Below are 25,034 nucleotides of genomic sequence, written 5' to 3'. Positions count from 1 at the left end.
GGGACCTAAGGTCCCACCCGGGTCCTAGGCCTGGGCCCAAACCGCATCCCCCGCCCCGTGTCATGAGCACCGTGGGTCCCACTCCAGCCCTGCAAACGCGAGTGGAGGAAAAAGCAGCTCCCCCACCAAGGACACAGCCTAAGTACCGGGGTGGTGGGAAGAGAAAACCGGGTGCCAGGAGCTTCTAACCCCCGCCAGCACTGGTTATGATCCATGGGGAAACTGAGGCACGGAGCCCCATGGAAGAGCCCGGAGCTGAGCCAGCACCAGCGTGTGACACATCCATACCTGTAACAAACCATCCACAGCATCCAAGCAAACTAGACTGTATTAATATTTACACTGATGAAGAGGAAGGAAATAAAAGGGAAAAGGTAGGTGGTGGAAAAGCAGGCGGCTGCCCTTTTGCCACGTGGGTTTCCCGTTGCATCCACGGGAGCTGGTTCCCCTCCCCGGGGGCTCACGACCTTCATGCGAACACAAGGCAAGGGGTGGTTGTGATTTCTGACAGCTTCCCCCCAAGAGCGATGGCTCATTCTCAACCAAAACCTCAATGGCGAAACCCAGCCTCGCCTGGCACTGTGCTCACGGCCCGGCTGCGTCCCGGCACTAAAACGTGCCACCACTCGCGTGCTCCAGACGTGACGCCAACGTTACCCAGAAGCAAAAGACCTGAGGAAAAGGCTGGGAAGAGGCAGCCTCGCCTCTGCTGCATGCTGGCGGGGGATTTGCGTCATTTTTGGCAGTCCGAATTCTCCCGGCAACGCCGTACGATGGTAGCTGCTGCTGAGTGCACGCCGCTTTGGCTGAAATCGGATAGGAAAAACGAAACCTTGGGAACGATCCCCCCCGCAATCACTGGGACAGAATTGCCACACTCAGGGGAGGAAGCCGACACTTGGAAGGAGCTGCCATGATTTCCCCCGGCTGCCGGTTCAGCCCCTGCGGCTCCGCTCTCCAACGCCCTTGCACGAGCTGATGCTGAGGGAAACGCTCCCAAAGCGTGGGCCAGCCAGAAGTGGGGCAGAGGCTGCTGCTTTTCCCCCCGGGACCCATCCGGATTTCGCTGCTTGTGAGACCGCCAGGAGCCCCGTGGCTGCGGCCCCGCTCCCGGTGTTCCTAGGGAGGAGAGCCCCCACCCAGGGTGCTCTGGGGTGGGCGCAGACCCCGCGTGGTGTGGAGGTGGCTTTCAGCACACCCCACAAGCCTCCGCCTGCCTTTTGCTGCGTACCCAAACCCTGCATTTTCTTTTCTAACAGCCCCAGAGCCCTCCACGTGTTTTTTCTGGAGTGCTACCGAGCCCAGCATTTGGCTTTCCCTGCACCCCAGAGCCTTCCAGGTGCCTTTTGGGGCACTCGAGTCCTCTGAGCATGCTCAGTGTACCCCAAAGCTCTCCTTCTGCCTTCCCTTGCACCCCGGAGCCCTCCCTGAGCCTTCCAGCACCCCCAAGAACTCTTTCAGTGGGCCTGGAGCCCTCTGAGTGCCTCTCCCTGCTCCCCAGGGCTCTCCACAGATTTTTCTGACGGCCCCCACCTGCGCTTCCAGGCACCCCAGGACCCTCCTCGTGACTTCTCACGTGCCCTGCAGCCCTCCGCCTGCCTTTCCCTGTGCCCCACATCCCTCTGTCCGGCTTTCGGAGCATCTCCTGGGGATCTGGCCTTGCCTCATCCCACGGGGACAAGCAGTGAGGCGGGAGAGCAGGAAGGGTTGGGTGGGCTTCCCAAGCCAACGCGCTCATAGGGGAGAAAGGCTCTCACCGAGCATCAGCGAGGCCCACGGGGGAGGAAGGGTCCCTGCCGTCCCTCTGCGCGCAGGGACGGGAAAGGAAGTGGAGTTTTGGCCATCTGAGCTTTGTGCACAACCCTGATGAGAAAGAACCGTGTAAGGCAGAAGGCAGGGAGCGGAGAGGCGCAGGTGCCGCTGTGTTACAACAAACGTCGCTTGGGAAGCGGCCAGCGGTTATTCAGGGGGCGTTGAAGCACAGGAGGCTGGCGCAGGGGTGTTCCGCAGCCCAGCCACGTCCCCGGAGGCAGCAAGCCTGGCAGCTGGCTCCCTCCCCGTGGCGAGAGGCACGAGGTAGCGAGCAGTGCTCTCCTAAAGGTCCTGACCTGCGGCTGGAGCTTGTCTACGTTGCTTCAAGCCACAAAATAACTTTACTGTGCAGGTACTCTGCTGCTTAACCATCCCAGTGCTTCAACAACAGCGTCTCAGAGGGAGGGGAGGGGTGTTTGGGGCATTGAAACTACGGAATCCTCTTTTCTGCATCCGAGACCGAACACCTCGCGGGGAGCAGGAGGCAGCCTTGCTGCCGGGATTCCCCAGCTCCTGGTTTTACATCCGCCACAAAGAGACGGTGGGGCAGAGGGAACGAAGTCCAGCGGCAGCTTACGGCCTCCAGCCGCGAGTCCCCGGTGGTTCACAGGACTCGGAGCTGCCGGCTGAAGGGAACGGCTGCCTGGCAGACCCCTGCTGCCCGCGCCACGCAAACCACCCCGGCGGAAGACAAGTCCGAAGGTCTCAGCACTGGAGTGGTGGGGCAGGACGGTCCCTTTTCCCTTGGGAAGCTGGTCGAGAACGGATCAGCCGAGCCGTGGCTGTTGTACAGGCAGGAAGGGAGACAAGGAATGCCAGCTTTCTGCCAAAGAGTTGCGAGGAGTCTCCATGTTCGTGCGTGCTGCTGGAGTCCCCAACGCACCACCGATGGGGCTGGGAGGAAGAGGAAGGCTGAGAGGAAGGGGAGGAGCACCAGGCCACCTGGCTGCAGTTGGAGCTGCTCAGCCCCCTTCACAACTTCTGGATCTTCTCAGCAATAACGATGGGATTCTCCTTACGGATCTTCTCAGCGGCTTCCGCCTTGTAGTTGTAGGGGCAGGCGTGCATGTCGGAGTACCGGTGAATGGCACAGAACAGGTTCCCGCAGCGGCAGTCGAAGCCTGAAGGGAGGAAGAGCAGAGAGACGAAGCCGCGTTAGTCCCCGTCCAGCCGGACAGGAAGGCAGCGGGGCCCCCGCTCTTTCCTGCCAGGCCAGGAAGCTCCGCTAATGCAGAAAGAGGGTCAGATGAGGGAGGGGGGTCACTGTCCCTGACAGGCGAAAGGTAGTCGCAGTGTGGAGGAAGACCACGGGTTGCTCTTCGATTTCCTCTAGCTTAGGCGCTCCCGCGAGCGCACGCACGCTCTGGGCAGCCCCAGCTGTCACGGCGGTGGGAAACGCTCCCAGAGCAGCTGCTCTCCGCGTTCCCCGGGGACAAGGGACATGCCGGGGACTGCAGAGTACCAGATTGCTAAGCCAGACCAGGCTCCCCAGGCTGCAAGGAGGCAGCCTGAGCTGGAGCCGAGCCCTCTGAGCCAGCTTGGCTCCCCAGGCGTCACCCAGCAGCAGCTGGACTGACCAGCAGTAAGCCAGCAAGCAGCAAAACCTTCACCTCGTTAGGATCACTTTCGAGCTATTTACGCTTCAAAATTCATAATTTAGTCACTTCACTTGGGGATAATGCTGTTCTGAAGTGCTACTGTTGTCACAGCACACTGGGAAACTGAGGCACGGAGCAGGAAGGGGGTTTGCTGCGGACAGATCAGCTCCCCGTCGCGCTGGCAGCGACTCACGCTCTTTCCTTTCACGTCTTTCCAATCACAGGCTGTAAAGACCACAAACACCTTGCTACAAGGTGCAAGTTTACTCCTATTTGAGAAAACTCATTTTATCCTAAATGCCCTGAATTCACAGGAGTTCTCTGCAAGTTCATTCCTAAAGGAGAGGAAACTTCCTGCAGTTTGAAGCTCTTAAGGAAACACTCAGCCAGGAAAACAACCCTCCCTGCAGATCTGAAGGCTAGGCAGAGTGTACCCTGCCCAGTCCTGGGCTTATAAACCCACGTTTATTCTATGACAGCGCCCTCAAACATCCAGGCAAGCTTGGGTTCCACAGCGTCAGGCGCTGGGCAAACCTCCCAGGCCGGAGCACGCCAAAGCAGCTTACATGGATGAAAACAGAAGTGTGTGTGCAGTCCCTGGCTGCTGAACGCACCGAGGAGGCTACAGAGGCGAGCACTCCACTGGAACAGCGTGACCTGCACGGCTCTAGAGTTAACTTTTCCCAGGGAAACACTAAATGCCAGAGTCAATTCAGGGGAATGATGTTTTTATTAACAAACCACAGCCAAGTTAATTGCTTCATGAATTGCCTTTCCAGGGGCAGTTTTCCCATTGATACCAGTCACCTGACACCATCTCAGCACTTCTCTCTCTTCAGCTTTACAGGCTGAACACGGAGAGCCATCCCGCTCTCGGGAAGCTAACGGCAGAAGTCAAGCAACATTAACAAATGGGATGAGTCCTGGAGTGTGATTTTCAGTTTGGGTCTAACTCAGTTCACGTCACTATTATGAAAGCTTTACCGCTGACTTGAATAGGAGCGGAATGAGATCCACAGCGAGCGCTGCCTTTTGCTTCTACAAGCAGCTTTTGCCAAGCGGCAAAAATAACCCGAGAGGCACGGCTCCATCCCGTTCCGCAATCCTGCATCCAAGGGTTGGCAGGGACCCCGACAGTGAGCGGCAGATTCCCCAGGCTACTGCAACAGCTCCGACAGCGCTGTTTGTGGGTCGGAGCTCCCCTCCCACCTCCCCTGCAGCACCACGTCTTGCGGATGTAAAGTACTTTCTGGAGGGGTACCTCCAACCAGGGACCCACGCCGACCCTCCAAACCCAGGCAGTATCACAGCGCAAGGAGATCCGTTCGCAGGGCTACGAAACCAGACTAGTTAGGCCACAGGCAAGTTTTCCCCACAACCAGGGTCTTACCAGTTAGCCCTATCTTCTTCCGGCAAGTGAAGCAGCGATTCTTCTTCTGTTTCGGTTTTTCTGAAGCTGTCTTGCCCTCAGCTGTGTTCTGGGATATTTCAAGCAGGGTACCTGAAACAGAGGCAAGAGTTCTGCTACCCTTCTTGATAAACCAAGCAACACAGTCGTTTTACTACAGGAGCTGCTTGAGGCCCTACCGATTGTGCGTCTGTGCCAGGCACCTCTGTGTGCATGTTGCCCTGGCCGACATACCCCAAACTGTGAGATTTGCCTGGTTCCACAGAGATCTACACCTCACGCAGCCTCATGTATTCTCTCTGTTTCAAATTCCTTAAGTTCAAGGCTCAGAAACACCAAGGAGATATTACAGTTTAGCTAAGGCGTACGTAAGGTAACGTGATGTCGTTTAGCTCCTGTTGAGAAAAGGTAATACTAAGTAGAATCACCTGGTGCTTGTCATAGGTTAAGCATGCGTCTGGATAGTCACTACAGCTTAGCTGATGTACAGTAACTCAACTGCGCAGCTGAGCCTAGAGTTAATCTTCGCAGGGGAAAAAAAAAGTTAACCCCTTGTAACTACTACTAATTATTTTTGCTGACTCTTACATAAGTGTTCCTCGTATGTAGGTCTCGGAATGCTTTACACAGATACTCATCACTGTCTCTAATCTACCAAAAGGAAAACTAAGCTCTGAAAGCCAGATTGTTAAAGGTCACAGATGCTTAGCAGGATTTCCTACAGTCCCTAAGCAGGTTACAGAAGTCAACAGGAGGGAGGAGCTCCAACTGCTAGCAGATACACACCCGCAGTGCACGCCACTCTGAAAACCAGGCTAAGGAGACAGACAGTCAGAGGCAGAGATAGCTCTGTGGATCGGACCCTGAACAACTTTCTAAAAATCCCGCAATCAGAAGAAAGGGGCAGGCTCTTCCAAGCCCAAATAGTCTCTCACCTGCCTGTTGTAAGTTGTCTCCTGGGCTTGCAGGCCAGGGATTACCAAATCCAAAACGCACACTCGCGTGACTAGGGTCTGTTTTTTTAGCAACCAACAACTCTCGGGGTATTTTTTAGCTTTGAATGCAAGCAAACTGTCAGTTGAACTAAAGGAGGGTGTCTCCAACACAGTGTCAGTTGGTTACGGCTCGGCCTCAACACAACAGCTCACCCTGTTACTCATCAGCTGGAGGACATACGCCACTGGGCAGTGACACCCGTGCTCCTCTGTCACCTCAAGGAACCCACTTTGCAGACAAAGCGACAGCGGTAACGCTCCCTGTGGAGGGGCAGGTATGCCTCCCATCACACAGGACGGCAACAACCAGGCCAGCAGCTGCCCCTGGGCACCGCCACAAACACGTCTCCTCTCTCCCAAGATGACACAGTATCCATCTCCTTTCCTCCCTGGAGAGACGGCAGGGAACTGCAGCCAACAACAGCCATGCAGCAGGCTGTGGGACGCTCCGGGCTTTCTGCCATTCACTAGGATAGGCGTCATGGAAGATTATCCTGCCAGCGAGTCGAGGGCTGGCAGCCACTCAGCCCTCAGCCCACAAAGCAATCTCTATCGGCCTGCCCTCGGGCACAGCATTTTTTTCTCCTCCCTGTTTCTGAAACAGGCAAACTGTTTTCTCCTTAGCTCTCTTGCTAGGTGCACCTTTCCTGCCGGGAGGTAACAACTGTCCCCTGGAGTCAGCAGCCAGTACTTGCTGCTCAAACCGACTTGCGAGATCGGTGTCATTCAGACTCGTGCAAAGGCCAAACCATCTACCTGATGAGGAAGATGCTGACGAGGCTTCTTCTGTCTTGATGAATTCTTCTGTCTCACTGCTGTTTTCTTCTCTGGATATGCTCATGGCCGTCATCTGATGGGTCACAGGGGTCTGAGCACTGGGAGCATTTGCAACAAACAAACAAATTATAGCTCAAACACAAGTATTTTCTTTTGATGAAGTTATGCGGAAGAGATCTTCAGCCCATAAAGTTAATTTCATTGTACTCAGAGGTAACTCAGGAGTACAGCAGGCCAATTCCCCTTGAGATTTGGGATCAAAGTTCTTCACGGCCACAAATGGAATTAATCTGATGATCTCAGTTTCCTTTTCCACCCAATTATATCTCAAAGCCAAGGCAACAGCCCATCCAAACAAGGCCAGGGACAGGGAAACAGAGTTATGAGCCAGGACTGTAAAGCAATGGTAGAGCTCAAGGCAGTACTGTCTTCCCTCCTATCAAACGGGGCTAAGGTCCCTAATCCTGCTGTCGCAGCTTCCAGGCTGGATCGTCACCAGGTGCTTTCACTTAGGACTGAGTTGCAACCGAAGAGCTTAACACAGCTAGTGACAGACAAGGTGCACTGGCTCTAAGAGAACCAGGATGCCGCTTAGTTTACTACAGGTTTTAATTTACTACCGACCCTCTGGTACCTGACTGTACCCATCCATCGTCATCATCGGGGACATCTCAGTCTTCCGGATAAACCAGGATCACAATGAGCAGTGATCCAGCCTGCTTGGCACATCCCCTTGGCCATATGAAGGATGAGCGCCCACCCTTTGTGTCCCAGGACTGGTTTTTCGCATGGCTGTAGATCCCCCGCCCCGCAGACCATGCCCCTACCTGGCTTTCACATCCTCAGGCGTGGAGTCTCCCTCTGCACGCTGCCCTGCAATTGAATCTGAAGCCATGGGGCTGCTGTTGGGACCACTGGGTGCTACGAGACAAGATCACGGTCTTGGTAAACTCTTAAAAACATCAGCAAGTTCCTCGGGTGCTTGACAGCCAAGGAGAAAGCAGGACGAGCACTTTCAGCAGGCTTTAGCCTCCCGCTCCCTACCAGGAGCTGGGAGGACGCGCCCCAGTTGGGATCACTCCCAGACCCCCTGTTTTTATACTCTCCCCTCCACATTTGCGCATAGGTCTCTGTGAGGACAACACGGCAGTGCTGGACGGACCTCACTGCGACCCAGCGCAGCCGTTCTTACATTAGACCAGGAACGGCTCCTTGTATCGGGATCACAACATCCCACTGAAATTAGCTGCTCATCTTCCTGAGGACTGCAGACCTCCTTTATGGAGATCTGTTCAGCTCCTCAGGATCTGCGAACGCCCTTTTGAGGGATGACAGCTTACTTGCAGGAGTCACGTGCTGAATGCCTTCCATTATTGTGTGTTTTTTAACATCTAGTAAAATTGATTTCAGTCACCCATGACACCTCAGTCATTCTTTGATTCCCCTCCTTTTCCTCAACATCGCAAAGCAAACTCCACAGCAGCGTAAATATTCTCCTATCAGCATAAATGAAAGTGCTGCAGTTACCAACGTGCCTTGAACCCAACGTTACTTTGCAACTTCTCCAAGGTTTAAGAACCAGATTCTCATCTGCTGAAAGGAACTGGCTTCGACAGAAACACGTTGGTTTGTGTCAGCCGAGGATCTAAGTCAGGGTCTTTAGAAAAACCCTTTGTCAGGAAGAGCTGTGTTCCCAATATATATTTTGGGTGAGTGATTCAAGGAAAGCCATTATTACACGCAGGAACAAAACTGTGAAAGATCTCGAGGCGGCATTTCTCACCGGTATTGCGAAGCCTGTACATGGGGCACCTGCACAACCTCTCAGCAAAAGAGAACCCTGCTAACGATGGAAAGAGCATCCTGTCTGTGCACCTAGCTGCCTCCCAGCTCGGTGATAGGTCAGCTCTGTTTAGCTGCGAGAAACAAACCTTTTATTGCATTGCTTTTGACTGTCAACCCCGTTAAGATGAAAAAATTACGCAAATCCAAAAGGCCAAATTCTTCCCAAATAAAAAGTCATTTCAGGGATCTGTCGTGATTCCCAGCAGTCAGCACGTAACTCAGGGAGCAGGTAACAACTCAAAATCTGGGCCACTGTTAGCGCAAGTGAAGTTTTACAGTTTACCAGAAGGCGCTGACTGGGACGGGGCTTCACAAACAGCTGGGACTGGGAAGAAAACAACTGACCCCCTTACAGGGAACAGAAGTGCTCAAAGGCTCAGGTCTTTGACTTAGAGGCTTGAGTCTATGTGAAAAGGGAAAAATGCAAGTTTTCCAGGAGGGAATAAATCTACTGGTGGCCAGGACCATGCTCTATCCTAGTTGCTTAACACAGTTTGCATCCAGGTACCCATTTAAGAGAGATTTCTCAGACAAAAATCTACCTGGGGGGTTTATCCGGTCGCTGCTCTGCTGTCTCTGTAGAAACTCCTTATAGCAGACAGAGCACATCCCGTTAGTCCGGGGGCTGCCATAAAACCCACAGCCTGTGGTGCACAACAGAGGCACCTGCGTCTGGTTTGTCTCCTGAGCCATCCTCTCTCCTCCAAGGCGCCAAGCTACAAACAGGAATAAAAATGAGACAGCTGTTAGGGCCGGAGCGCTCGTTCATTGTATGCTGCAGCTGATCAGGAAGGAGCACAAAGGATCCCGAGAGAGTCCGGTTCCTGCACGTGCACGGGAACGGGATCCGAGTCCCTTGAGCAAGGGATATGCAGGGCTCGTAAGCAGCCACAGGATCTGGGTCCTGGGGCCTCAAGCCATCCGGAGCTCAGCTGCCAGGCTGAAAAACCAACAGGAACCGGCTCCCGGTACTCCCTCCTCGCACCACGAGGCTCCCTAAGCTCCCGGGGAAAGACACGCACGGAAGACCTGAACGATCCGCTCCCCAACCAACGGTAACAAGAAGGGCCATCGCGGCGCGACTGATGACTCCTGCAAACACCGAAACAAAGAATGCCGCTCAAACGGCCAGCACCCAGCCTAATTAGTTACATTCTGTGCTTAGTGGCGTTTGTTTTCATTCCAAGCCTGGTTTACTTTTTTAGTTCTCAGGAAGATGATGCAAGCGATGCAAAAAGAACCCATTGACTCTCAGTTTTGACACACTCATGTATTTCCTGACACACGCTGGCAGATAAGGGGAACGTTAGCATAGTTAGGCTGGAAATAAGACTAAGGTTTCTTTCCAGCAGTAAGATGCAGTTCTGGAACACCTTCCCAAGGGAAACAGCAGACATAGTGAAACCTACTTTTAAAATTAATCTTAATAATTTCTCTCTGGATCACATGCAGCTGACTCCAGACCCAGGAACCGGCTCCTTCCAGCCACACGTGGCGTAGCATTTACACGGCCAAACTGCGCTGCACCCCTTTAAACCAGAACCGTAAACAATAACTCCCAGCAACAACAAACACCAATTCAGGTGTGTGCGAACAACGTGGCCACAGCCGGTTGAGCTTCAGCAGAGGGGAGAGGACGCTTGCGGGACTGCGGCAGTGCAGGTGGCTCCAGCTCGGGCGCAAAGCCACGGTGTTGCTACCGGCAGTCCCCAGCAACGATCCCCTTCGCCCAGCACAGCAGATGCACAAGGTATCCACCACTTCATGGCTAACTCTGCCGCTTTCTTTCACACTCCTACAAAACTTGCTCCGCTGAGGGAATAAAACAACAGGGACATGAAATAATTACCCTCCCAGGAGCGCTCCCGTGGGATGGAAGTGGATCAGCTCGGGTTTATTCCTCCTTGTCCTCAGCTGGGGGATACGAATCTCCGCTCTGCACTCGGGGCTCCCCTTGCAGAGCTCACACCAGCATTCCCATCAGCAGACCAGGAGTCCTTCCCAGTCCAAACCGACCTCTCCTTCAGCTCCGTCACCTCTGGGAGCAGACCTGGCAGGCTGAATCCCCCGCGGAGGTAACCGGACGGAAACCACTGCCACACACGGACAAATTTTCAGGAGCTGCTTCTGATTTTGAGCGTCTCTGGAAAAAGAAGGCAACGACTGCTGCGACTTTGGACAGAGTTCAGCTCTCCCTTAGCCAGCAGCCCAGGGGCGACCTGCAGCGGGAGCCACAAAACCAGCTGAAATGAAGAACCGCGGGGGAAACCGAACCGCTCCCTCGCCCGCTGCTCTGCCCCTGCACCGAGCCCGGGCAGGCCGGGGCGAGCCGGGTAACCCACGGCCCGGCCAGGGAAAGCCGCAGGCCGCCCGCCCACCCCATCACCCTCCGGCCGAGGTGCCCCAGCCGCTGCCCGGTCGAAGGCCGATGTCTCCCCCGTGCCATCCCTCCGCCCCCGCCGCGGCCGGGCTCCGCGTCCCGCTCCCCGCCCGCGGTGAAAATCGAGGCCGAGGCTTTGCGGCCTGCGCGGCGGCGGGCAGGCCCGGGCCGGGCCGGGCCACTGGGCCGCGCTGGGCCCCACTCACCGGCGGCGGAGGCGGGCGGCCGCCGGGCCGGGCCGGCCGCCGGGAGGCTCAGGCGGGCGGCGGGCAGGGCGGGCTGCCGGGAAACATGGCGGGCGCTGCCGGCGGGACCGCGGCCCCCGAGCGCCCTCCCCCGGGGAGGGCCCGGCCCGGGCGGGACGGGACGGGGCCGCTGCCTGCAGCCGGAGGAGCCTGGCTATAGGCACTGGGGTATGGCTGCGCCCCGGCTATAGGGGAGGGAGCTGTGACCCCCCCCAGCTATAGGGGTTGGCGTATAGCTGTGCCTCCGCTATAGGGGAGGGGTCTACGATCCCCCCCCGCTGTAGGGGCTGGGGTATAGGTGTGCCTCCGCTATAAGGGAGGGGGCTGTGACCCCCATTTGGCTATAGGGGTTAGCATATAGGTGTGCCCCCGCTATAGGGGAGGGGGCTGTGATCCCCCTGGCTATAGGGGCTGGGGTATAGGTGTACCCTGTCTGTAGGGGAGGGGGCTGTGATCCCCCTGGCTATATGGGCAGGAGTATAGGTGTGGTCTTGCTATAAGGGGAGGGATTTGTGATCCCCCTGGCTATATGGGCAGGAGTATAGGTGTGCCCCATATATAGCTGAGGGGGCTGAGACCCCCCTATGGGTATAAAGGGTGGGACACAGCCAGACCCCACTATAGAGAGGGGATCTGGGAGCCCCCACTATAGGGGCTGGGACACAGTCAGACACAGGCTATAGGAGAGGGAGTGAGCCCCCTGTCCCCCCAAGCTGTAGGGGCTGGGACACAGATATTCCTTGACTGTAAGGGAGGGAGCTGGGACCTTCCTCCCCAGCTATAGGGGCTGGGACATTGGCTGGACCCCAACTATAGGGCAGAGGACTGCGGACATCTCCATCTATAGCCGCTGTAGGAGAGGGTGGGCAACACTTTCCCCCCACCCCAGCTATAGGGGCCAGGGTGCAGCTGGCTCTACCCCAGCCCTCGGGGCCGGGGCCATACCCCATCCATAGGGGGAGAGCCGGGAGGCGGTGCTGCCCCTCGTGCATTTCTGCTGCGATACAGAATTAATTGACCCGAGTGCTCGCTCATGCGCAGCCTTGCCCCAGGCTGTTTTCCCGCACCCCAAGACTCGCGGGGTGTCACCGCTGGCCCCACGGGTCAGCCTTGCCATCCCAAACAGAGAGGGAGGGTGGGATGCTCCGGGGGTCTCCGGCTGGAATGGCTTCCTGGCTGCAAACCCTTCCTGCCGCTCTTCTCCGAGCCCTGGATGATGGGGTTTGGGGTTTTTTTAATCAAAGCTTTGCTCGGATGTTGCCGTGACCCAGCTCATCACAGGGCCGATTCGCCTCTGAGGCCATGTGCCTGTGCCCAGGGCTGGCAATCACAGGGTGCCCGGGGCAGACCCCGCCAGAGAAAACGTGCCCATTGCCCAGCCGTGCCAGGGCTCGGGAAACACCCAGGAGCAAAACCCCTGGGAAGCCACTGCCAGGCTCTGCTCCGGTGTCTCCCCATCATCTCCCTGGCCCAGGGGGGCTACAAAAGACTTTGTGCGTTAGCCCTAAGCCCCGGCCAGGCCGTTGGAGCAGGGTTTCTGCTTGGCTTTGGTTTGTGGCAGAGGCGCAGACGGGGCTCAGCTCTCGGGGCCAGCTCTGGCCACGCAGGGGCATCTGTTGGTGCAGTCTGGTTTATTTGCGCTGGCCGGCATGGGAAATAAACGCCAGCACCGGCGAGAACTGCAAGCCCCGGGCCGTGGCCACCAGGTGGCACCAGGCTCCCACGGAAAGGGGGGCACTCGTGTGCCCACGCACCCCCAGCCCTGCAGCCCCTCACCCGGGTCCCCTTCACCCTCCCGGGCAGCCCTCGCCCGCTGCCAGCCCCGCGCTCCAGCCAGCCCTGCAGAGCAGAATGGGTCCCTCTCTGGCACTGGAGCCCCGCTTGGCTAACGAGGGTTGCTTGGCTAACGAGGGTCACCTGGCTAACGTGGGCCAGGGGCCTTGGAGCCGCCAGCACCAGCCCGGGGTGCCCCTGGCCCCCCGGGGCTCTCTGTGCACCCTCCAGCGCTGCCGTCCTGCTCCCTTTGGCTTTATAGAGCCCAGTGGGGCAGGAGCGGGGGGTCAGGGCAGCTTTTCGGGGCCCCAGCAGCCCCGGGTGGGTGGGAGAAGCACAGGGGCTGCTCTGCGAGGGCGGTGGCAAGGAGACGAGGAGCTCCCTGACTTCACAGGCTCCGAGATCCCACCTGTGGCAGCGTGGCGGGAGCGGGGGGCACCTTGCTGGGGGGACGAGGGCACGGTGCGAGGGCAGTGGTGGGGCACGGAGAGCAGGGCAGGCCGAGCTGCGGGGCTATTAATACACATTTTCCCGTGATGCTCTGGCACAATTTTCAGAGGCAAAGCCGGAGGGAGCTCCTGGCCGTTGCAGCATGGGTTTGTCCCTTCCCTGCTCTGCTCTCTCCTCGTCCCCAGAACCGCTGCGGTCACCCACCGCTGTCACTGCCGCAGCACCGAGATGCGTGGCTGGAGCATCGTCTCCATCTGCCCTTGAGCCACGGCAGCGGAGAGGGGAGCTGCCTCCATCCCTGCCTGCTGCCTGCCTGCATCAGCCCCCTCCTCAGCAACTCTCCGCCTGGGTTATCTAATGACCACGGCAGAGCATTTAAATGTCACTCCACTAAAGGCAGCAAGAGGGGAGGGCTGGGGGAGACAGGATGGGAGCAGCAGCAAAACAGTATCGATTTCGAGCCAATTATCATTGTTATCAAAGCAGCGCAATTAAAGGATGAGGACACATTTCCAATACCTTGCTCGTCCCTCCAAGGCCAGACGCTGGTTCATCGGCTCGGCCAAACACACACATCTGCATGCACACAAGTGGTTAACCTCTGCACATGCATGTCCGTATGCGCTTGCAGCACATGCATGTTCATACAAACACACCCGCGCAGCCGCGCAGGCGTCCTCGGCTCGGCAGCCTCTGCTGAGCTTGTTTTCCCCGCGGAGTTAATCTCCCCAGCCCGCTTCGCTGCCTCGTTTTTCTGTGCAGCCAAGATGTGCCTCCATCTGGCTCTCGCTGAGCCCAGGGAGGGTGGAGGGCTCTGGGGATGGCTGGCAAAGCACTGCCCAGGGCTCTCGCCCAAAGAGGAGCTGGAGCCACAGGAACTTGGCCCATTTCTCATCCTCAGGGTCCTCCGTAAAATGTTTTCTCTCCACGCACCCGTCCCTCCTTCTGCCTCCTCCTCCTTGCTGCCCCAGCACACAGAGGCTGGGTCCAGCCCTGCTGCACCCCAGGGCTCTCCCAGGCTGCCAGCTGGATGCTTGCCCTACAGATATTTGGGTTCTTGCAGGATGAGCGCCAGGGTCACACAGCTCTGAATTACACTATTTACATCCCATTGCTGGCAGGTGGCATTTGGGAACACCGAAGATGCCAGCAAGAACCAAACCCCTGGCTCAAAATGTGTGCCGGGGGCCGGTGCGGTAACGTGGATTACACACGGCGAATCCCTGCAGCGTGTGCCTTGAGACGTGGCGGGGTCTTTGCGTGTGGTTTCCAGCATCGGGAGGGTCAGACGCCTCCACCCCCAGAAGCAAACCCAAAGCCAGGATCAGTCCCTGGTTGAGCAGACCCCAAATCACCCCCGTCCCAGCCTTGTCCCCGGGAGCTGTGCTGCCTGCTGCCCAGTGGCATGGTTCCAGAGCGGTGGGGAAGGAAGGAGAGCGTCCGGGCTCAGGGCGTATTGCCTGGGATGGAGTTTAAGTGGAAAACCATGGAGGCTGACAACGACAAAAGCCCTGTGCTCCCCACCCAGCCGGCCACCCTCCTCCTGCAGCCCGGGAGCCCCGTGCCGGCTCTCACCGCTGAGCATCGCCCCTTCCCCGGGGGAGGAGTGGGACCTGAGCCCTGACACCCTGCCCCGGCCGCCAGCCATCGCCACCTCCCTCTCCCCCAGCTCTGGTCCAACCTCGCACAGCTAACACATTAACCTAGTGCCGCGCCAGCCCCTGGCCGCAGCGCCCCGCGCTCCCTGCCTGCGTGACACACATCTGGGGAAGAAGAGAGGTATAGGGGGGGCATAAAATCCTTTTAATAGGCTCAGTGGGTTAGAAACCCCCTTGCAATTACCACCTTCTCCTTGTCCGGCGCACACAAAGGACTCGCCGGGGTGCTGGGCATGTTCCTGACAAACCCAACGCTGCCGCGAGAGCCGGGAGGAAAGAACGGACGCGGGAGCCCTTTCAGACACTGCTATTTGGTTGCAAACTGCTTAATTTCCTGAACAAAATGATATTTTTGTTGTTGTTGTTTTGATGGAAGGACGGCACTTTTTTGGCATGGTACGATCCCAGGGCTATTCATCCGTCGCCACAGCAACGAGCTCCATCAATGGCCATCCAAGATTGCGGATGATTAGAGACAACATGTAAAAGGTGGAAGACGCTGGGCACCTCGCAAACCTCATCTTCCCAAATGACTTGAATTATCCTCATTATTTCTCCCCGGCCAATTCTCTCCCTGGTCCACGGGAGACATCGCTGTTATATAAACACGGGAAGAGCCGAGTTATGAGAGCGGGCGGAGGAGAAGGAAATGGTCCCTTCTGGTGGGGACTGACCTGGAAAGCTCATGACATGGAGGATGAAACCTTCCGAGATGCTGAGGGAGCTGCAAACGTCTTCCTGCGCCTGGGGCGGGCATCGCTCAGGGCTGCGGAGGAGTGAGGCCACGCTGCTGTCGGAGCAGCGGGGAGCATGGCCAAGCTTTGGGGTGGGGTGGCCATGACCTCTGCTTGTCCCTGGTCCTGCAGGACCTTGTGCCCTCCTGCGGCTTTGCCTGGAGCTGTGCCGCTCCTTCCTGGGGATGTGGCAGGGAGCTTTGAGTTGGTTTGCTCTTGGAGCGGTTCAGGGACCCAGCCCATCAACACCACCTATTTTGGGGGTGAACCAGAGGGAAACAGGTCGCTGGAGCCTGGCGAAGGCGTGATGTGTCCTGGCGGAGGGGCTTCCTGCGGTAACGGTGTCCATGGGGCTGCGCTGAAGCACGGCGGCCGTGAAACTTTAATGTCTGCCTACAATATTCATGGTGCTTTCAACGGCAAGGCGGGAATCGCGCTGAATGGCCTGAATATTTCATGGATGGCTCTGCGCTGGGATTTCAGGGAGGGTTTCCTCCACTGCCACTGCATCCCCACCCTGCTGTGAAGGCTGAGCTGTCTGGTGTGGAAAAAGTTTGATGACACCCCAATGTGCAGCCAAAGAGTCCCACAAAAATAATCCAGGGGCATTTTGGCCCCTGCCCAGGGTGGGAGGAGTGGATGTGTCCTTCTGGGCATCTCTCTGCTCCGGGGGGGAATGGGAGACCCTGGGTCTCCGGCGCATCCTCCCAAACTGCCTTCGGCTGATGCCCCCCACCCCGGGTCCCAAAGCACCGTGTGGGTGGCCTGGAGTGGCCCCCTCGGCTGGACTGTCCCGGGGCCACCGTGAGGGATGGGGACAGCAGCCGGCCCTGGTCCTGTCCTCCCCAGTCACTGCAGGGCTGTCCCCCATGCTGGAAGTCACTCTCCCATGGACATGTGGTGGCACGGTAGGTGACGGCCACCGGGGTGGCTGGGACCCAGGTCAGCTCTCCATCGGCGCATCCCTGCCATGAGCCGGGGCGCTCACAGCCAGCGTTACTCAGGATCCTGATCCGAATTGAGTCAGCCCAAGTGGGCACCGGGTCCCCAGACCCCACAGCCATCCCGTGACATGGCAGCGATGGGGGAGGTGATGGCAAGGACACTCTGCTCCGGCACAGCCTCCTCTCCTCCAGCTCCCTTGGCTGGAGACCTTCCCCGGGCAGCTCCCTGCCCGCTTCCCTGCAGCTCTGGGGGCTCCTGGGGGGGTGGCTGCCCCTGGAGCCCCCTTAGGTGGAGGCCGGGAGGGCAGCAGAGCTCCTAGGTCCCACGGAAGGGACAGGGACACTGCAGCCTGATGCCTCAGTTTCCCCACTGTACCCTGGGGATGAGCCATCCCTCCAGGCATTTTGTAGGGTGTCGTGGCCACCCTCCGGGGCCACGGGCAGGCGGACAGGGTACGGATGGGATCCCGACCTCCACCAAGGGACTGACCCCAGCCCCCAGCACGCTGCCAGGAGGGGCAGCCAAGGGACTCCTTCACCCACCATTTTCTCCATCAAACAGAGAGGCAGGAGGAGGCTGGGTGCAGATGCTACCCCCAGGCTCAGCACCCCAGAGGCCAGGACCGGGCAGGATCAGCTTTGCCTCCCCTCTCTGGAAGGATGCTGGGGCCTGTCCCCTCTAAAGCAGGGGACTGAGGACCGCTGTCACCTCCCCTCAACGGCTCCAGGGGAGCCACCACAGAGCCGCTGCCACTGTCCCCCCGCCACAGCATCACACTGGATGTGAGATGCCGACACCTCCAGGCTGGGGCATTCATGCCCTTGGGGAGGCCACGTGCCAGCTCCTGGCCAGGGCTCATCCCCCTGCCATTGATCCCCGCCACGTCCCAGGTCCCCCGGTTTGGGGAGCACCCCCAGCTGGGATGCTCACCCCAAACCCCCGCCTGCCCCCAGCTCCCTGGGCTCCGCCTTTGGCTCCCATCCCCACGCCAGCAGCCCCAGTGCCCCGTGGGGAGGATGGCCAAAACCGAGACCGGCCCTTTGCAGGGAGCCGCAGCTCTGATCAGGCTCAATTGGAGCCGCTAATTAACAGCAGGAGAGGACATCAATAAGGGAAGCGGCTGGCGCTGCAGCCGGGGCTGGAGCCGGCCAGGCTGGGGCCCCTCCTGCCACCCAGGATGCCCTGTGGATCCCTGCCCCGACGCCCTCCGGCATGGCAATGCCGGGTCTCTGTTTTCATCCCGCATCCTCAGAAGAGGAGGATGGGAGATGCACGTTCAAGGGCAGAGCCGGGTCCCACGGGGAGCCCATCACCAGGCTGGGGGTGACAACCAGGGGGACCTCCCTCATCCCACAGACCCCAGGCCATGCGGGTGATGGAGACAGAGCTGACATTCCAGGTCGGGGAGCTCTGGGGTGGGAGAAGGAGTTAATTCCTACACCGAAAAGCTCTTTGCCGGCATCTCGTCTCTAATGGAAGAGTCATGTCGGATTAGCGGGCGGCCGCGCGAGGCACCGAGCGAGCGCCCTGCCTGCCGGCACCCGGCCCCGGGGAGAGCCAGGGAAGCCATGCGGAATGGCAGATCTGGGCCACTGTGCCAGCGCCGGCGGGGGACGCGCTGTGGTGGGGACCGTGGCCAAGGATGGGCACGAGGAGCCTGCCGCAGCGAGCTTTCACGCGAGTTTTTGTCCCCATCACAGTGTCTCAGCATCCAGCCATGATGCACCTGCAGCGCCTGGGGATGCTTTTCCTCTGTTCCCAACCAGCCCGGAGAAAATTGGGTTCAGAAGCAAGGACACCCCAAACCCTTGCGGCACCATGGCTCCGGCCACGCTCCCTGCGCCTCCGCCGCTGCAATCCAATAGCCGAGGGCGAGCGATGCCCGGGCGGTGGAAAAGTGGGTCAGGCACATTGGATACCATGTGCTTCATCTCCCCTTTCACACTCCTTATCGCAGCCCGGATGGCAAATAAACCAACCCGTCTCCCCAGCAACCCAGCCGGCCGCTGGGCTGTGCCGGGAGCGGAGTCCAAGGTTAGCCGCGGTGCCGGCGATGGGAGCCAGCCCGGCCAGCTGGGGCCCAGAGAATGAGCAATAATCCCCAGCCCATTGGCACGGCACGGGGAGCGGGGTCTGCCCGGCAGCCGGGAAGCACTGTCCTGGGCACCAGTGCGGTGGGTGGGCTGGGAAAGGTTGGTAAGACCCATTTCTTGGTGTGATGCTGCCTCTGCAAATGGCACTGAGTTGCCTGAAGCTGCTCGTCAGTTCTGGCAGATTCCGAGATGGGAAACCTCTGGAAAATGGGAATATTTGCCACGAAAAAGCACAGCAAGGTGTTTGGGGCACCTTTAGGGTGAGCGTGTCTCTGAGCCAGGCTCCCTCTGGGTCCCTGGCAGCAGGGGGAATGGCTGAAAGCATCAGAGCATCCCTGACCCACTGACCCATAAAAACACGGCATCCCGGAGGGGCCGCACCCTGTATCATCCGGCCGAGCATCCCCCTCCGCAGGTAACCCCGGCGGCTCCCCACGGGCAGGGCTGGGCCACCCTGACCCCCCTCCCAGCTGCTTAAACCAAGCAGAGCCCTCTGCTTTGTGCTTTCATATTATTTAATTCTCCTCTCCTCACTTGCACTGCAGGGACAGCAGCTAAGCCCGGGGCTTTGCTAAGCCGGGATCGTATTAAAAGAACAGAGAGGAAGAGAGTTTCTGCTGCTAAGCTGCTTGCGGTAACAGAGATGGATTTAAGGAAACTGCTCCCATAGCGATATTATTGCCCAAAAGCACCTGGCCCAGGGGAAGGCAGCCAGGGATGCGGGGAAAGGCCCTGGGCTGGTCCTCGGCGGGATGCACCGGCACTGCAGGGCTGGGGGGGTCTTGCCTGAGGCCACCCAGCGAAGCCCCGCGGGGCTGGGACCCGCAGCTGGGGCTGAGACGGGCCCGTTTGGTGCCGGGCGGGCAGCGCGGACAGCGGTGGGTGGCTCACCTGGGCTTTGGCTGTATTAAAAGCTAAGTCCTCCGGCACGGCTTTTTCCAGAGCAGCAGCCAAAAAGGTGCTTACGGGGCCAAGGCGGGAGCCTGCCAAGCCCTAATTAGAGGTGCTCAGCGGTGCAGCGTGCTAATACGCAACCTTTCGCCTCTGGAGGCCGGGATTTAAACCGCAGCGAAATCATCTTGGGGACACGAACGCTGGGGTTGGGTTGTTTGGGAGAGAGGGGAAAAAACTCCCTTCCCTCCCCAAACCGTGGCGTACTGGGAGCTGCTGAGACTCCCTGGCCCGTCACGGATCGGCATCCCCAAAACGGCTCCCTGGTGGGATGCAGGGTGACCTGAGCCCGGGCAGGGGGAGAAGCCAGAGCAGATCCCTAGGTGCTTTCCTCTCCCCTGCTCTTTCTCTCGCCCTCTCTCCACATTAACATGTTAACTTTGGCCGAGAGCTTTTCCCACTGACCTACTGATCTTTCCTATTTTGGGCCCTGGAATTAAGAGATTGCTGGGATTAACTTGCTCTAAAACCTCCAGATCGGCTCTGGAGCGGGACGCCCAGGTACGGGTGCAGCGGGCAGTTGGGGGCACCGGCCGGCAGGTGGAGGAAGCCAAGTGGTGGCTGATGGCTCGAGCGTGGGTGGGTGGGTGCAGCACCCCACTCTCGAGCAACTTGGGTGCTCTCGGCTCCTGCTTCTCCCCTCCCTGGGGCTTTGGACCTGCTGCGGTCAGGGCTGAGCACCCGCCCAGGCGAGGAGGAGCGTGAGGATGCCCCGAAGCCACCCCAGGGATGGATGGGTGCTCTGAGGACCACCCTGCACCCAGCCTGTCGGGTGCTGTCCTGGCAGCAGGGATGCGATCGAGGGTCTGGAGCCAGGCAGGGCTGTGTGAGGCTGCAAAGGCGGCTGCAGCGGCTCCCAAGGCCCTTCCTCGGGAAGCAGCCGGTTCCCATGGCAGAGCCCCGAGGGGGCAGCCAGGACGGTGCCCTTGGCCAGCACCATCCTCCTGCCACCAGCCCCAGGTCCCACAGCCGTTCCCGGCCGAGCCCCGGCACAGTGATGCTCCTGGCACGGGGATGCTCCTGGCACCTGCACGGCTGCTCGGCTCCCAGCTCAGCCCCTGCAGACCTGCCGGGCAGCTGCCTGTAGCCCAGGGCCTCTGCCTGTCCCCCGGGGTGATGCCTGGCATCACCAGTCCCCAGAGCCCCCACTGTCAGTGGCCCACAGGGACCTGGCCACCATCTCGCCTGAGCCAAGGGCTATTTTTTTGTAATATTTCCACACTATTCTAGTTTGGGGGTGAAAAAAATCCCAAAATATCCCCTTTTCACCCCAGTTTGGAAACTCCCCCCAAAGGCAGGCTGGTTTTCCGCCTGGAGGGATGCCCCCAGGGACTCCCCATCCCACGTCTCTGAGGACTGTGTCCCGCTCCGTGTACCCCCGTCTTCCCCCCTTGCTCGCTGCCGGGTGCAGGAGAAGCGGCACCACATGAAGCTCGGCAATTTTGTGGCTGGGAAGTTCAAAAAGATGGAGGGGAAGGGGGCGGGGGGGGGGGAGGCAGGAACAACCCGGCTTTGAAGGTGCCTGGAGATTAACTCAAGGCCACGGTGGAGGCTCGGAGACTTTTACAGAAAAACCTCATTAAGGCGGTAGTGGGGGGGGGCAGCGGAGCAGGGAAATCTAAGCAGGAAGAAAAATGTTTGATTCAGCAGAAACAAGTGGGAAAAAAGCCCCCTTGCGTCCCCCCACTCCGCTTTTATGTGTCCCAGGGGGATCGGGGTGGAATATGAAATCTGCCCCTTTCCTCTTTCCTGTTTATCTCCTAATTATTACGCTGGAGATTCGGCAGCGCCGTGCGGTGCCCGGGCCAGTGCCGAGCGGAGGCAGTGCTGCCCGAGCCAGGGGCGAGTGCCGGGGGGAGCCGCCTGGGGACCCCCTCTGTGCCCCACGCCGCCGGGCTGAGCCTCCTGGGGCAGCAGGGAGGGAGGGGGTGGCATGGGGGGGCCAGGCCCCTCCTTCAGGTGCCGTTATTCGGGCATCATTTGTGCAACGAGGTGTGCCAGGGCTCTGCAGCCCAGCCCTGGGAAACGCCACCTTCGCCCACTCTTTGAGCACCCTGGGGCGAGCAGGGCGATGGGCTCCGCAGAGAGCGAGGGCGGCCGGGAGCGGAGGCCGAGGTCTCTTGGAGCAAACCCCCCAGGGCGGATGCTGCGGCCGCCCGCGGTCGCCCGGCACCTCGGCCCACTGACCTACTTTGAGCATTGCTGTGCCGCAGGCGTGTGGGGACAGGGATGGGGATGGGGACAAGGGAGGGGGGTGCCACCCTCCAGCCAAGCAGCGAGGCGATGCTCTGGCCCACCCCACGGGCACCCACAGCTGCTGCCCGCGGCACAGCGGGGTCCAGCCCGGCGACGTGTCCCCCCCCCCCCAGCCCGTAATGAAGGCTCAGCAGCCACTAACTGCTTGGGGCCCCCCTCGGGGTGCAGGGCGAGACCGAAGGTCCCTTCCCCGGCCCACCGGCAGCTTTGCCGGCCACGGCTCCAATTAGCCTCGTTATCCTGCGTCGCCGCTGATTAAGGGCCGGGTAATTGCTGCGGCGCTGGATGTCCCTTGTAGCTGTGCGGCAGCAGCTATTGCATAAGCGCCAGGCTGGCGTTACGTGAGCGGGTCAGGCCAGCCCGGGGGCTCCGGTTACACCTGGCCCCGCTGCCCCCCCGGCCCCCACACAGCCCCCAGCCCCGGGTGGGGACAGGGAGAGCCCCACGCAGGCTGTGGGACTCGGGGGCGCACCCCACTGCTGCCTCAGTTTCCCCCTTCTCCGTGCTCTGCTTTGCACCTGCCACCTGCCCTGGTGTGCCCGAGCAGCACCCACCCTGTGCCACGGCCCCACGCCATGGCCCGACGCCACAGCCCCGCACCACAGCCCCACGCCACAGCCCCGCGCCACAGCCCCGCACCACAGCCCCACACCACAGCCCGTGCCAGCCTTTGCATAACGAGTGCCATGGGGCAGTGACTCACGTCGTTTCGGCAGAGCCACGTGCCCAGCGCCGTGCCAGATCCGGCCAGCTGCCTGGAGCTGGCGCAGGTGGCAAAGCCACGTCTCATCCCCACAGTGTGAGGGCACCGGCCCTGCCCGGCACAGCAGGGCCACCCTTGTCCTGCACTGCCAGAGCGCTTGGGCAGTGGGGCTGGGTGGAAGGGTGACACCGACGCCATGGAGAGGACAAAGCAGGGGGGCCCCGTCCCTGAGCAGGGGGTTCTCCGTGGCATTGACCCTGCAGCCAGGGGCCACGTTAGGCTCGGTGGTTGCAAACCACCCTGTTCCCGCTGCCCGCACCCACCCCAGCCTGGCACTCGGGGACAGGACCCCCGCCCAGCCCTGGGGCTGCCACGGGGCACGTCCCCATGCCAGCACCCGAGGATGAGGTTTGGGGGCACCAACGCTGCGGCCCCCGTAAGTGGGTTCACCCCACGACCCACTTCCCCGCTGGGCAGGTCAGCCGTTCCCAACGGGAAACTGAGTCACGGTGAGGCGAAGCGACCTGGAGGTGCCCATGGCGGGGAGCCCGGCGATCTCGGAGGCTGGGCGAAGGGCTGCGGGTGCAGGACGGGGTAACGCTGGCTGGGCGGGCAGAGAGGTTCCCCTCTCGCTGGGTGGGGCGTGAGCGAGAGCAAACAGTGATTAAGGTGTGGTGGTGTCATCCCAAATTCCTGCTCGCCTCCAGGCGAGCCAGGGGCTGATCCTGGCGGCGGAGCCGTGCCGGCGGTTGCCGCTTCAACACAGCCATAGGCTGGCAATGCCCCGGCGTCTGTCCTGGCCCTGACCACAAAGAGTCAGCGGCAAGGCTGGGCCAGGGAAGAAGGGAAGGAGAAGGGCTGGATGGTGATGGGGTGGCAGAGTTTTTGGTTCTTATCCATTCCCGGTGGCCATCTCCTCCGCGTGCCACCGGTGCCCGGGGGCTGCTGGTGCCACCTGTGATGGGCTGGATCCAGCCCCGCTGGACACAGCCCCGGCATCGCCCAGGTGGGTGCAGCTCCCTGAGCTGAGCCCGGTTCTGGCAGCACCCAGGCACCAGACGGCAGCTCTGGCCCCTCCGGCCCCGCTGCTTCCCCATTGCTGGGAGCGGCGCCGGTCGATGCCAGGGTCAGCGTCTCTGAACCGACCGACTGCGAGCAGAGCAGCACCAGGCTCCATATCACAGCGTGCGGAGGGGGAGGTGGTTTTTAGGGGAGGTTCAGTGACCTCCAATGCTGCTGCATCTGCAACAGCCCTGGGCTCCACCTGGGTTCTGGCTTTGCTGGGACCAGGACCCCAATTTCAACCTGGCCAAGTCCACAGGGTGAGGCCCTGGTCGAGATAAAAGGGGGTCCTGCTCTGGCGTAACCTCTCCACCTCCACCCCTGTGGCCCCAAAACCATGGGGCTGAGTCCCAGACCTGCAGCACCCGGCACCCACGGGCCGTTCCTGCTCGGGTGGCCTCACAGCATGTCCTTTTCCCCCGGGGACTTTCCCTGGGCCGCACCAACGCTTGTTGGTGTTGGCGATCGGGCACCGCGCATGAAGGGTTAAGGAGACGGTGGCGGGGAGCAGGTGCGTGGGTCCCGCATTGCTCACGGCAGGTGTGGTGCCGCTTATGTAACCTCATACTTTTGGGTTGCACCGGGGCACTCAGGGAGTATTTGCATTCTTGCTCTGGTGCGATTTGGCCACGACTGTCCCAACAGTGGCAACTGGGGCCTCGCCAGGCGAGCCGGCGACCGCCTGTTGGGAGGGGCAAGTTCGCCGGGGCCGGACCCTGCGTGCCCCAAAGAGTCACCACACTGCTCCCAGTCTCAGTTTCCCCATCTGTGAAATGGGGCTAATGAGGCTGACCTCTTTCGGGCAGTGCCCATGACCTCCGGGGACAGGCAGCGGCCTCACGCCGTGCACGCCACCGGCACGGGGGCTGCCCCCGGCTGGGGCCGGTTGAGATGTGTGCTGGGGTGGGATTCTGGGAGCCGTTCGGGGCTGCGCTTGCAGAAGCACTGCTGGAAGCAGAGCCTGTAAAGACGAAGGCGAGATGTCGCCCCGCGTCCCGTCTGCGTGCCCATCCATGCGGAGCGTGGCGGGGAGGAGGGAGGAAAGCGGGGAGGAAGGAGCGAATCCGACCAGCGAGAGCAGCGAACCCGTTCCCAGTCGCCATCAGCAAAATCATGTCAGACAGCAGCGCTGGAGTGCGGCAGGCGGCTCGGCCCCAGCCGCCCCCCGCACTCCTCTGTCCCCCGCCCCGGCCGCAGCTGCTCCCACGCCGGAGCAGAGTGAGGCAGTAACTCGGTGCACGGGTGGCAGCACACAGCGTGCCACCGCGGCTCAGCCCCGCTGTCCGTCTGCCGCAGTGGGGGACAGTGCCGGGAGCGGGGGGCAAGAGCCCCTCTGCCACCAACCCAGC

At 60.1% G+C, this 25,034-nt stretch overlaps 1 protein-coding gene across 1 annotated transcript; it reads right to left on the bottom strand.

The window, feature by feature from the left end:
• Nucleotides 1–310: 310 nt before the first annotated feature.
• On the bottom strand, nt 311–11,180 carry LOC104009640 (AN1-type zinc finger protein 5). The gene is made up of 7 exons (XM_087769534.1): nt 11,022–11,180; nt 10,285–10,578; nt 8,978–9,151; nt 7,418–7,511; nt 6,570–6,688; nt 4,801–4,911; nt 311–2,933 (listed from the first exon to the last, which is right to left on the bottom strand). Exons 3-7 carry the CDS (start codon nt 9,126–9,128, stop codon nt 2,785–2,787), a joined length of 624 nt encoding a protein of 207 aa, XP_087625660.1. The 5' UTR covers nt 9,129–9,151; nt 10,285–10,578; nt 11,022–11,180; the 3' UTR covers nt 311–2,784.
• Between the last annotated feature and the right edge of the window lie 13,854 nt (nt 11,181–25,034).

This window comes from Nipponia nippon, unplaced genomic scaffold (assembly GCF_047370975.1).
Source record: "Nipponia nippon isolate SJK-2023a ecotype South Korea unplaced genomic scaffold, ASM4737097v1 scaffold_31, whole genome shotgun sequence".
NCBI lineage: Eukaryota > Metazoa > Chordata > Aves > Pelecaniformes > Threskiornithidae > Nipponia > Nipponia nippon.
Note: the sequence above shows the minus strand (reverse complement) of the source record. Positions and strands in the feature narration are given on the sequence as shown.